Raw genomic sequence first — 14,407 nt, 5'->3', positions numbered from 1 at the left:
ATGATAGATGGAATGATTCGATGGTATTATTGGATGGATTTATAATGGATGGAATGATTGGATGGATGGATGGATGGAATTATTGAATGGATGGAATTATTGAATGGATTTATAATGGATGGAGGGATGGATGGATGGATGGATGGATGGATGGAATTATTGGATGGATGGATGGATGGATGGATGGATGGATGGATGGATGGATGATGAATGATGGATTGAATTATTGAATGTATGGATGGATGGATGGATGGAATGATTGGATGGATTTATAATAGATGGAATGATTGGAATGATGGATGGATGGATGGATGGATGGATGGATGGATGGATGGATGGATGGATGGATGGATGGATGGATGGAAATATTGGATGGAATTATTGAATGGATTTCTAATGGATGGATGGATGGATAAAAATATTGGATGGATGGATGGAATTATTTGATGGATGGATGGATGGATGGATAAATGAATGGATTGAATTATCGAATGTATGGATGGATGGATGGAATGATTGGATGGATTTATAATGGATGGAATGATTGGATGGATGGATGGATGGATGGATGGATGGATGGATGGATGGATGGATGGAAATATTGGATGGATTGATGATAGATGGAATGATGGGATGAAATTATTGGATGGATTTACAGTATAATGGATGGAATGGTTGGCTGGATGGTTGGATGGAATGATTTTATGGGTGTATGAATAGAATGATTGTATGGATGTATAGATGCAACAATTTTATGGATGTACAAATGGATGGATGGAACTTTTGCCTCATTGCAGCTACCCCACTAGTCATGTCCCAGAGTGCACAGTAGGCCACCTCCCAGCCTTTCAATATAATATGTTTGTGTGGGATGCAATTCATTTTGCTCTCTTCCTGAGACAAACTGGACCACGCAAATGCTTTTTTTTTTTTTTGCACAGCCTTTCGTAATGAACGCACTTACGGGATTTCACCTCGATTGGACACACTAATGACTCCGCCTTTCTTCTTGGTCGCAGACGATGTGCCTCCGTACTTCAAAACGGAGCCTGTGCGCAGTCAGCTGCATTTGGAGCGCAACCGGCTTGTACTGACCTGCATGGCCGAGGGCAGCTGGCCTCTGGAGTTCAAGTGGATCCATAACAGCACTGAGCTGACTCGCTTCTCCCTTGAGTACAGGTGAGCTATCAGTCCGGTTCATCGAGATGTGATGGGACGCAATAAATGTCTCACAGGTCGCTGAAGATTAGTTTCAGTTAGCAACAGAAATTTGGGTTGAAATGTTTATCTTGAAATAACCAACAAATAAGAACCATGGCAACCGAATGGCAATTTGTACACCAAGGAACACAGCAGTCACAACAGTAAATGAGGTAAATATGGAAAGGTGATAAATTCATAAAATTGCCAAAAGAAGCAATTACGTCACCGTAGCAACTGATATTAGAAAAAACACGCTGTGATTGTGCAAGAGTAAAGTGTAATTAGCAGCTCTCCCAAGAAGTGTTTGAAAACTCATTTTCATTTGACTGATGAGTGAACTTATTCAGTCCACTATCTTAAAATCCCTCGGTCGATATTAAAGAGTAAGAAATGAGTAAATGCTTCTGACGACATCGTCTGTGCAATCTGGGGCAGTTTTAATTACTGGTTCATGGCTACTATGCAATGAAAGGACGTAATTAGTATGTATTGTCCTCACATACATCCAGAAAATATTAATATTAGGATGTTTGATTATTCTGTTCCACCTTTATTTTTTTGGACAGGAGGTTTCACCATATTCTTTACTTGAGGCACTCATTTGCCATTACTCATCATTTCACAATTTTTGTCAAAATTATTTTCAATTCTTTTGGATTTTAAAGTGTCAATATAGTACATAACAGATGAGTACCGTATTTTTCAGACTATAAGCCGCAGGTCATAACATCAGTTATTTACACAGAGAGTTGCTATATGGAAGCTTTATACCTTTAAAAAAAAAAAAAAAAGTATATATATATATATATATATATATATATATATATATATATATATATATATATATATATATAAAATTACATCACTAACTTATTCATTCGATACATAATTTGTATCTTTTTTTTTTTTTTTAATACAGCCTTTGAGTCACATTTTTAGCCATATTTCATAGTTGATCTACAAAATGACAGATACACTCGTTTGTTTTACTGGTGGAATGCCTCTTGGTAGGTAGCAAAAAATAAAAAAATCGCACATAAGCCACACTGGACTGTAAACTGCAGGGCTCAAATCATGAGAAAACAGTTGCGGCTTATAGTCCGGAAAATCTGAAAATTTTAATTCATTTAATTCATTTAATAATTCAATGTCAAAAAATGTATTTTAACTGATCAGCTATGTCAGTCAAAAAGCCATTTTAAACAGACTGCCAGTAAATGAGTTAATAAACAAGTAACTACTTTGAACCATTGTTTCACTTACAATTGTCATGAGTAGAATAAAAAATCTCATTCGCGCTTCTCTGCAAAATTTTATGACCTAACGCACTATAATGAATCCCTAATATTTCACGCAACATGACGCCGTTTAACTTGCTCTCAAAGACATTTATTTTGCCGCGGCTATTTATTCCGTTGAATACGAAGCTTGAAAAGATTTATCAATCTGTTCATTTCATTATGTTATAAATAACAATAAGACATAGTGTTATTTGTGCTGTTGCCCATGTTCTTTTTTTTCTGTCTTTACCCTCCTGACACCTCTATCATTCTTTAGTTCGGCTTGCTAAATATGCGCATGGTTTTTCTACGCGTGTGTGCGGCGGTAGGGGTTGGCAGATAATACGTCTTTAACGGTAACTGGAAGATTGTTATCATGCAGCCAACACGGCCTTATCTTACTAAGCTGTGTGTGTTTGTGTGTGTCATGTTTGTGTTTGTGCACACACACAACGTGCTGATCATACAGTATATGCGAAGGGGGGGAAAAAAAGAAGGATGCCAGCCTTGGCCGAGTTGATGATGTCTTGCAGATCTCCAGAGGCTGATAAGAGCAGAGTGACACGAGAGTGTGAGAGGAAGTGGTCAGAGTGTACTCGAGAGGGTAGCGGCACAACACACTCGCTGCACTGTCTTGTGAGGATGAGTCACAAAGTAGCATGGCCAGAAGGAGAAACCGATAATAATGTCATGGTAAAGCGGCGTGTGTTGCTTTGTATGGTCATTTCAAAGAAACGTTAAACAATTTTGCTGGACAGAAACTGTGTGAGGTGAAAATTTTCAACAGGCAAACTCATTCAAACATACTTGCGAGTATGTTTAAATATATTTGTAATATATATACCGTATTTTCCGCAATATAAGGCGCACCTAAAAGTCTTAATTTTTTTTTAAAAAGCTGATGGTGCGCCATATAATCAGGTGCGCCTTATTGATCGATATTGAGATTGGGATCCGTAGATGGAGAATGAACTGACAAAGTAAGCTTTACCTGTTTACAGTTGAACAAGGTTGGTCATATTGACATTGAGTTATTATGCTATTGAGAGTTTAGAGTTATTATTTGAGTTATTATTGTTATTACTCTGAGTATTGCCATATTGTGACTGAAAAAGTTTGAAAATATGTCATTAATTGTGCGCCTTAGAATCCGGTGCGCCTTATATAGAGAAAATGTTTTCAAATAATCCGGTGCGCCTTATAGTGCGGAAAATACGGTACTTTTGGATATATTTTGAAATACGTTTGAACATATTTGCCAATGCATTTTAACATACTTGAAATATGTCTGAATTTAGTTTTAAGATGAATGCAAAAAATGATAGCGTTTGCCCCCATAATGCTATGGGTTGTTAACGAGTATACCTTGTAGCATTATGGGGGCAAAAAAATTTTTTTTTTTTTTTGTTTTAAACATTTTTTTTGTTTGAACATACATGCTCAAAATTGTCCAATAAATACGATTCGCTCAAGTCTCAAATGAAAAACGTACAAGTAAAACGAGCTAAACAAAGTTCTCTGCATGCACCACCAACACATTAGTGCCATCTCAAGGCAAACAAATGAAGTGCAATCATATTGTTAACTGCTAGAGTTAATATTATTTTAAAGGGTTTAGGAGCACTTTCGTGTGTGTGTGTGTGTGTGTGTGTGGGGGGGGGGGGCAGATTAGCATGATTACATGTAAAAAGCGCCTGTACTTATGAAATTTCACGTTAGTAAATTACTCCCGGAGGGCGTTAGTTTGGTAAATAGGGGTACCATTGTATTTACATTTGTAGTTTTTCCGTGTTATTTTAGTAAAAACTCTCAGGAATTAGATCTAGTGCAATTTGCTGAAGTTTGGGCCAACAAGCGCCCAAATCAGCAGTCAGGTATCGCAACAGGAACTGAATGTGATCTATCACTTAGTATTGTCGGTGGTGCACTTGTTATGCAGTAGATGAAAGTTGGCTGATAGAACTTATCCCTTTTTTTATATTTTTTGGGCGCCATCCTTGCTGACAGCATTTCCTTTGATCCATATTTCAAACTGCTCCGTTCCAAATTCATGCAACAGCGGCCTTTTTAAGTCAAGGGGGAAGCAATAGAGAAAAAAAGCTTCTTTTTTTTTTTTTTCAGAAGTATTTGAGTGCTGCCGTAGTCCGCAAGTGCTGAGAGCTGCTTTAAATACTGACAGCATGTGACATGACCTTGTGTCCTTTTCAATCAGCTAATCAATAGGACCAGGTGACATCTCTATGCTATGTAGATGTTGCACCATTTTTTTAAATGGTCGTTTTTACCGTCATAGTAAGTTGTATAATGTAATAAATATTCCCCGCTGATTCATGTTTTTATTTATTAGTTGATTAGTGTTTTAAAATATTAAATATATTCCGTATTTTTATGACCTTAAACCACACTGTTGTATAAACCGCAACAGAAAAAAATGACCAAAAACAATTTTTTTTGCACGGATAAGCCGCATCGAACTAAAAGCTGCAAGTCATAATATCAGATTAAGATAGTATGTGGTAGTTTGTTTCAAACTATTTTTATTTTTGTTATTAAATGTTTTATTTATTTTCCGTCTCCCATTTTAATTACCTGATTATTCTAGTGAATACATATACCGTATTTTCCGCACTATAAGACGCACCGGATTATAAGGCGCACCCTCAGTTAATGACATATTTTCAAACTTTTTCAATCACAACATAGTAATACTCAAAGTAATAACAATCATAACTCAAATAATAATTCTAAACTCTCAATAGCATAATAACTCAATGTTTTACCATATCACTTCATTAACCATCTATGGATCCCAATCTCAATATTGATCCATATATAAGGCGGACGTGATTATAAGGCTCACCATCAGCTTTTTAAAAAAAAAAATTAAGGCTTTTAGGTGCGCCTTATAGTGCGGAAAATACAGTAAAAATATTACAAATGTATTTAAACATACTCGAAAGTATGTATGAATATTGATCCATATATAAGGCGCACCCGATTATAAGGCGCACCATTAGCTTTTTTTAAAAAAATAAGTCTTTTAGGTGTGCCTTATAGTGCGGAAAATACGGTATATATGTATAGATAGATAGATGGATGGATGGATATAGTGGTTACCTGGAGTTTTAAATTGATTTATTATTTATTAAAAGGAGCTGATACCCGGCCGATAATCCATCCCTTCCTGATTACAAATATACTTCTGCTACTTGAAATTGCTACTAAGCACACAAATACGTGGGACCCTGTGCAGCTTCTCATAAAAAATGTACAAAAGGTGGCATCTGCCATACTTCTGCAAACCATAATTTTTCCTCGAGACCCCAAACATCCACTTACTACTTGAAGCTTTAAAAATAGCCTCAGATATGAGCCACATTTTCCTTCTCATTATTATCCAAACACATGTAGCACAGCGAGAAAGTCTGTGTCAGGTTGCAAAATGTCGTTGAATCCAATCAATGCGGCGGCAAAATTAAATTGCGTGACATTGAAGATGTGACAGCTCCTCAGACTTGACTTTTCATCGAGATGACGTCCCTCCCTAGCGCCGCCGTCTACTTTTTGAAACGTGTAAATTAGTTTTGGCCGGCAGTACAATCGCAACAATAAGGGAAATCTTCACGTTTTTTCCCCACTGCCAATCGAGCCGGAACAAGCGTGACAATGCGACTGACACTTTGACCATGGTCGTAATAGAGCGTCGCTCGCTCTTTGATTGATCGGCGCCGAATAAATCAAACCGCGCGGCGATAGATTGGTCCCCGACACATCACCGAAAAGCCATCACACAAACTCACCTGCCATCCGTTGCGAATATTTTGCAGATGTTGTAATTTCATGGCTGCTCTGAGCAAATTACAGTAAGCGCAAATATAATATATCCATGCAATTACACGGCTAGCGGAAGGAGATAGCTCGGAGCGTAACGGCTATTAGGTCTTTCTTCCCAATTTATTTCCAACATTGGGCTCAAGATGGTCCAATTTCCACCTTGGGTTGCAGCCATTTTTGTGCTTAAGACAATCAGAATTTCATTCATCCATACACATTTTTATTTGATCTATTTTTTTCTTTCCTGTATACAACTGTCCTTCACAAACAGTCATAAAATAAACCGAATCAAACTCTTGACGCACCGAACATCAGAAAAGCTAATGCTGATGCTATAGTCAGTAATTAGCCCACCAATTGTAGGTTGGGCGGGGCACACCCTGAACTGGTGGCCAGCCAGCACACAGAGACGAACAACCATTCGCAATCCCAAACATACCCAAGGGCAATTTAGGGAGTCCGATACACCTACCATGCATGTTTTGGGGAATGTGAAAGGAAACTGGAGTACCCGGAGAAAACCCCACTCAGGCACGGGGAGAACATGCAAACTCCACTCAGTAAGGCTAATACACATCCTCAGTATGCGAGGCAGACAAGAAACATATTTTCAGCTAAGTATCCCGTAACCAGTGAAAAGAAGACTTAAAACCAAACGATGCGACATCCATTTCTTAATTATTAGATTTATGAACATTTGTAGTTTTATCTCTAAGCCTATTTTTTTTCTTCAACTTCCAAAGATAGTGTAGAAATTCATGTTTGATTTCCAACTTGTTCGCCAGAATATCGTGTCACTAACATAGTTTTGCCAAGGAGTCACTGTAACACAATTTATCCATAAATTGACGTTTCAATTAATTTGCTCTCACTTGGAAAAGAAAAAAAATACTGTTTGTATCATAGCACCAAAAGCATTGAATTTAATTTGCTGATGCAAGCAGAAAACCTGTTAAGAACTCACCTTTCTCCCACTCTTCTCCCATTTGAAAACCACCGGTGTAGAACAGGGTTCCTCAACTACTAGTTTGCGGGCCATTTGTTGCTAGGCTGCCTATGAATATTCTAAAGTGGTCCATGCGTTTTATGAGGCCCGTAAATAAAAACGTTTAAACACCCTTCTGATGAGTGGTATCTCACCATTGATTATCGCGCCTTATCTCCAAAGCAGCGTGGAGGGAATGAAGCTGTTGTGCCAGGCATGTATTCAAAAACAGGCACAGTAACAATGCCGTTGAATTATCTGAAAATATGTCTCCCAAATGATGATGTGGAAAGACATGAAAAGGCGAGCAGTTTGCACAGCCATAATTTGCATTTGTTGACGCCGCGTTTTGTCTTCGTGCTTCTGATCACCACCAAATAGATAACTATTGATGTTTGATATTTTGGCTCTGCAATACGAAATCTTTGAGCAAAATGCGAAGGAAAAAAGCGAGCAGATGCCTTGTGATATAAAATGCGTATGTTGTGGCAAATGGGATGCTGTTAGTTGGTTAGAAGGCAATCTATTAAGGTCGCCTGGCCAAAGCCCCCACCCCTTGCGATACCACCCCCGTAACCCGGTGATTCAAGCGCACAAACATGTGAGTAAGGCAAGTTTTTGCCGCCACTAATTGGATGTTGCCGGCCGCCCCTTGCCCTTCGTATAGTGAGGCCACCACTCATCTCATTTAACAAGCCAAAATAACAACACAATCAATGTGACCGCACCGGAAAAAAATGTTTCCGAATAAGGTGTGTTTACACAGGTATTTGTTGTTGTTTTTAAATCCATCCATCCTTATAGATATTTAGAGAACACATACGGTATTTTTCCGACTATGAGCCGTGACTTTTTTCTCATGATTTGAGCCCTGCGGCTTATAGTCCAGTGCAATTTATCTGTGGGTTTTTTTGTTTGTTTTTTATCCAACCACCAGCAAGCAAACGTGTGTATCTGTTCGAGGTGTCAATTAATTTACTATCAAATTGAACTGAAAGGATGTGAATCAATGGTTGTTTTCAAAAAGAGTTAAAACAAGATTTTATAAAAAAAGATACATATGTCTAAATTTAATAAGAGAATGTACAAAGTTTTGAGTAAATGTTTGTAAATTTTATATGTGATTTTATTTATGTATTTATGGTTGTATATGACTCATGTAGAATGTGTTATGTTCAGTAAAATATCAAACAAAACTATCAAACAAAGGGAAAGATGCTATTGAGATGCAATACAGTCCGGAAAATACGGTAAAAGTCCGAAAAATACGGTAAAAATATATATCTATGGACAAGTAGAAGGGGACCACTTGGCAAAAATGCAGGTTGGTGGGGAGGTCCAGGGCCACGGGGACCCACCAAGAAGTATTGTCCAAGTCAGTGCAGCAGTATTGGTTATTTTTCACACTATTATCTAAAAAAAAAAAAAAATACTGTTTTTAAGTGGAAATATAGAATAAAACTGAACATTATGTCCAGGTGTGATGACAGAGGTGTCGTTAATAATCGGCTGATGCCCCGACGATGACACTTTAGGTGAATTTCCAAGACGACGACCACGGAACTGTAAATGACAGACCAACAATTAAATAAATGTAAAATTTCCCTCTCTGATAGTTTCTCTATATAAGATAATAAAATAAGCCCCAAGAAACGACCACAATGCAATCGCAGCTTACTAATCAGCATGGCCAAAATTTTCGACTTCCGTCCTCCAGCCATCATCTTTTCATCACTTCTACACCTTCGCCGTCCTCCTTCACACATCCGCTCATCTCAGCTCCTGAGTGGGGACCAATTAGCGAGGATGTGGCGGAGAATGTGCCGAGCTCCGGAACATCGATCAATCTCTGTCTCGCTCCGTCATCTCCCACTGACTGGACCCTATCACCTGCCCTTCCCCTCCGCCTCCCGCCTTCCCTCCCGCCGTTCCCGCCACCTGCCGCCGCTCGCCAAAGGTTAATTGTATTCATTATGAGGGGAGCGAGTGAGAGTTTCTGAAGTCACCCTGAAGGGAGGAAGTGGCGCTCGGTCTTAGCCAGGTTAAATTCAAATCAGCTTACATGTGTGCTTAGCCAAAAATTTAATGTAAAAAGGAGGCGGGGCCTCTTCATCTGGCTTTGTGTCACGTCTTGAGAGTTTTCTACTTGCGATTGACAGGCCGAAAATGTTGATTTATAAAAGTTTTCATCAAATTTTGACATGCTCCATCCAATTAAGAAAATATCAGCATTAACCATTTGGATAATCGGCGTTTGATCTAGACCAGAGGTGCAACGATTAATCAACAACAGAGCGATCATTAATTGATTGTTTTTATAATCGATTAATCGTTTGTTTTTTGTTCACAATTAGGAAGTTTTGTGTTATATCTTTCACTCTTCTTTGTTACTTAATATAACAATGATACTCTGGACTATAGCATAGAGTCGTAATAAAAGGCGGTACAACACTACCCATCATGCATTGCGTGACAAACTACGAGTAACATTAAGACTCAAAATACACCACACGTCGCAATTCTCTGTCATGATTGACATCATCGAAACAATGATCAACATATTTGCCTGTTGTCCAACATGTTATGAACTTGAATCCAGATATTTTTTTCTGCACATTGTGAAAGAATTTCCTATTGATGAAAAAACTTTTGAAATCCGATTCATCGATTAATCGCTAAAATGATCAGTTATAACCCTACAAGCTAGTCTTTGAAGGACAATAAGAAATGGCCAAAAAAAATTGCTATTTCTCAGTTAATCACGAATTTATTGGTTGTCAAAATAATTTGGGGACTACTGTTTCACAACATAAGTTTTCAATTAATTTATAGTAAACATGGCTCCAGGGGCTCATAAAAAAGGACAAAATTTGCCCAAAAATGTCAGATTCTTGTCTTGAGATTTTCATTGACTTAATCCAAATTAGTTTGTTTTCTGCACAACCGTTTTGAAAGGATGTCCTATTCTTGGATAAAGGGAAGGAAAATAAAAAGCATAAATCCAATTCATTGATCAATCAGCAAAATTTAGTCATTAAACTAATCCTGAGTTTTAGCACCACAAGAAAATGGCCGAAAAGTGACCATTACAAAAACAACTTTTTTCTCAAATAGCTCACTCCAAATTTATACTTTTAAAAAATAATGTGGGGGCTACTTGTACATTTATCAACATAAATATTTATTATATTTGTAGTGGAAATATCTTCAGGGACTCCTACAAAATTTACCCAAACATTTCAGATTCCTGTCTGTTTCCTCCTAAGTGGAACATTTCATTGACTGAATCCAAAGCTTTTTTGCACAACCATTTTGAAAGGATGTTCTTTTCGGAAATAAGGGGATAGCAAATCAAAACATTATAAATCCAATTCATCAATTGATCGGCAAAATGATCAGTGATAAAATAATCGTTACTTGTAGCACCTTAAGTTTTTATTTGGACTAGTAAAAAAAAAAAAAATGCAGCTTATAATCTATGTCTACACTTCTTTCACTCGTATGTTTCACATGATAAATGTTGAATTTATTTAGAGTGAAAATGGCTTCAGGGCCTCATCCAAATTGACAAAATTTACTCTAAAATGGCCGATTCTTGTCTTTTTCTTCCAAGTGGAACGTTTCTCAATTCTTCTGCCCGTCACATGTGTCCCATCTGCTCCCCAAACTTTCTTGCCTGTCGGCTAACTTTTAATTGCTTTTCAAATGCAAAAACAATCCGGATTGCACCCATTCCTTCATCTCGCAGACACCCCGCCATCTTCAACACCACGCTTGAAGGTGGGAAGAAGGCAAGCACAGTGCGTGGTGGCAACTCTTTCACCTCCCACAACAACTTTGTTTTTTTTGTTTTTTTTTCTTTCCCCAAAACGCGTCGCGCTAGACTGATTCCCAATTAAAACGCGTACGAAGACTCACTTGCTGATAATTCGGTTGCGGACTGTTTGCGTGACCTCCATACCAGTGCGCTTTTATCCGACCCGAGCAACACTCCATTAACAATTTACAAGGTTTTGACGCTTGCCTCCCTCCAATTAACGGCTTAAATGAGAGAAATTCTGCAACCTCTACTCGGCTGAGCTCCTCTCCCGGCGGCGGCGCATTTGGGTGTATTAGACTTGTAAGAGAGCCAAAGACATCATTGATTACCGGCGTTAATGTGCGTGAAAGGGTGGTTGTTGCGCTGCATCCGCGGCCAAGGTCAACCACTGTACTCTTCGACGTTTCTGCGCGTATTTGCATAAATGACATTTTAAAATAGCGGTGTGTTTTCTGTGTATGTGTGTGTCTTGGGGGGGTTCACTGTGGTACCCTCCAGAGAATCATTATCATTGGAGTAAACAGCAGCAGCTAAGCTCTGCTGTCCTCTGCGCCCTTGCTCATCCATTAGATGGTCTTAAGTGTGTGTGCGTCCGTGTGTGTATACATACTCAAGTCGTTTTTCAAAGCGGTTATTAGATGAAACTTTGTAAAAGTGGCGTGTTGTCATGCGAGCGAGCTTGTTCATGTGCGGATCAATGGTTATGTTTTTACGTGTCAACAAAGTGTATTTATTGTGTAGTCTTGCTAAGTAATGTTCTATTAACTCCTGTTTTGGCTAATGCTAACATACTAATGTGTTATTAAAATAATGCAAAGTGATACTTTAAAACTGAAGTTTTTTGTAGGACTGTATAGTGCTGACTACCGTGCTAAATAACTTTCAAACTAGCTAGTTTTTTGTGTAACCGTGCTAACTAACTAACTGACATACGCACAAAATGTTCGGGGTTTTTGTTGTTTTGCTAACTGATGTAATAAACTTAAAAGTTCAAGTTTTTTTTGTTTTTGTTTTTTTACATGATTGTGCTGACTAAAGTGCTAACAAACTAGCTGAGTTTTTTTTGTAACTATACAAACGGTAACATCTTACCAAATTGTTTCTGTTATTCTAACTAAAATGCTATTGTGGCAAACTGAAACAGTAATTTTTTGTGTAACTTTTGTGTAATTGTGCTGGCTAATCTGCAAAAGCGCTAAGAAACTAGACTTTTTGTGTATCTATACTTTCTCACTATACTACTATATTACGCTAACTATATTGCTAACTTTAAATGTATATTTTTGTGTGTAATTGTGCTAATGTGCAAAAGCGCTTAGAAACTAGACTTTTTGTGTACCTATATTAACTCACTATACTACTTTATTATGCTAACTATATTGCTAACTTTTGCGTAAACATGCTTGCTAAATAACTCACTACCACATGCCAAAATTGTTTTTGTTATGCTAATTTGCTAATGTGATAAATTTAGGAAGTGGGGAGGTGGTATTTTTTGTGTAATTGTGCTGACTAATTAGAAAAATTAGAGTTTATATGTACTCATGCTAACTCACTAATGTCTGACCAAATTGTTTTTGTTATGCTAATTTGCTAATATGCTAAACTTATTAAGTAGGTTTGTTTTTGCATATTTTGTGTAATTGTGCTAACTAATGTGGTTAAGCAGTTGTAAACTAGAGTTTTTATGTAACCTTGTTAGCTACCTAAATAATGTACGATATTCACAAATAAATGTCTGCATTGTCATGCTAGCTAACATAATAATACGCTTTTTTTTTTTTTGTTAATCGTTTGCTATATTTTGTTGTTAATAACAAATACATTCTGCAATTGTGTTTCTGCCAGGTATCTGATCCCATCGCTGGATCGCTCCCATGCCGGCTTTTACCGCTGCATCGTCCGGAATCGCGTGGGAGCGCTGCTGCAGCGTCGCACTGAAGTCCAGGTGGCTTGTAAGTATCATGGCGTGAATTTTTTGTGTGTTTGCGCGGGTGTATGTGCGCGCAAACACACGCACGGTATTTGATTGGCAGTGCATTAAGAAGCAAGCGGGTGGGCAGATGTTGTGTCGCTGAAAGATTTACCTGCTGGACAGCTGTTCCACTCGTTATTATTATGATGATTATGATTATTACTCGTCTGATATTGTTGTTTTTGTTGTTTGTGTCATTGTGTAGTACCGCCTCCGCAGCATCTGTCGTCTCCCCCTGGCTCAAACGGGCTTGTGAATTTAGCTCCCTCATCTCGTTAGTGAGATGTTAGAGAACGCAACGCGTGTTTGCTGTTTTCCCGCGTTCCCAGCATGCACCGCTGGAACCTGTCTTCATCCCGCTTGTTTACATATAATTTTTGTTTGGCCGATCGGACTGAAAATGGATTTTTTAAGACATTCACAAAGCTTCGAGGGTTAGCGTTTTTGATTGCTCTCCAAGCCAGGGTGAAATATGTGATTTGAAAGTTATTAGTACCATATAGCTCCATATGTTTTCTGTAATCTATATTGTGTACCTGTATTTGTCTGTATTGTGTATCTATTTGTCTATATTTGGTACATGAAGCATCAAATTTAACCTTTGGGCCTAGAAGGGGGCTCCTCCCACCTGTGATCCCTTCTGAAGGTTTCTGATTTTCCCCAAATTGGGGTTTTTGAGTTTTTCCTTCACCTTCTGGGAGCTTTGACAGGGGATGCTGTTGTGTACCTTACACCGAAAAGATGTCTCTGTACGACTTCTTTTTTCCAAAGTACTCTCGATATGACCTCTTTTATCTGTGAAGCCCTATTGAGACTTTAGGGCTATACAAATAAAATTTGATTTGATTAGTAATGTTACGGTTTCAAATTAATGTTGGAGTTCAAAGTAGAGTTTGAAGCCACGGTAAGGGTTAAAGCTAGCCTTTTAAATTCGGTTTTTCAAGACATTGTTTAGGATTTAAACTTTTGGTTACAAGTTAAGGTTAGTTTTCAAATTGAATTGGGAGTTGGGTTGCTTCAAATTTGGCATTTGGGTTTTTGAGTTTATAGAATTAAGGTAAGTGTTGGTAAAAATGTCACTTTCAGTATTTTATGTCATTAGTGTCTTAAATAAGGGGTTCGGGTTTGCAACTGAGGGACTATTTCAAATTAGGGTTTTAAGTCAATTTATGCGTTCAAAGTATATTTTCAGGTAATGTTTAGAAGGTCAAATTGGTATCTCAAGCAGGAGTTAATGTTTTAGTTTGTTTAAAATAGTTTTTTTTTTTTTAAATGGCATAGAAAAGAAAACATTTTAATGTAGAAAAGAA

General features: G+C 37.8%; 1 protein-coding gene across 5 annotated transcripts in view; it reads left to right on the top strand.

The window, feature by feature from the left end:
- Nucleotides 1–14,407, top strand: part of sdk2b (sidekick cell adhesion molecule 2b) — a 233,371-nt gene that overhangs the window by 164,004 nt on the left and 54,960 nt on the right. For all 5 annotated transcript variants that reach the window (XM_088439406.1, XM_088439404.1, XM_088439405.1 and 2 more), the window contains exons 2-3: nucleotides 1,020–1,179; nucleotides 12,971–13,077. In XM_088439406.1, coding sequence (XP_088295532.1) covers nucleotides 1,020–1,179; nucleotides 12,971–13,077 — 267 coding nt within the window. The remainder of the gene's footprint in view (nucleotides 1–1,019; nucleotides 1,180–12,970; nucleotides 13,078–14,407) is intronic.

Source organism: Hippichthys cyanospilos, chromosome 17, assembly GCF_059441005.1.
Source record: "Hippichthys cyanospilos isolate Australia breed blue-spotted pipefish chromosome 17, RoL_Hcya_1.0, whole genome shotgun sequence".
In the NCBI taxonomy this organism is placed as follows: Eukaryota; Metazoa; Chordata; class Actinopteri; order Syngnathiformes; family Syngnathidae; genus Hippichthys; species Hippichthys cyanospilos.
This window is presented reverse-complemented; position numbering and strand designations above follow the sequence as displayed.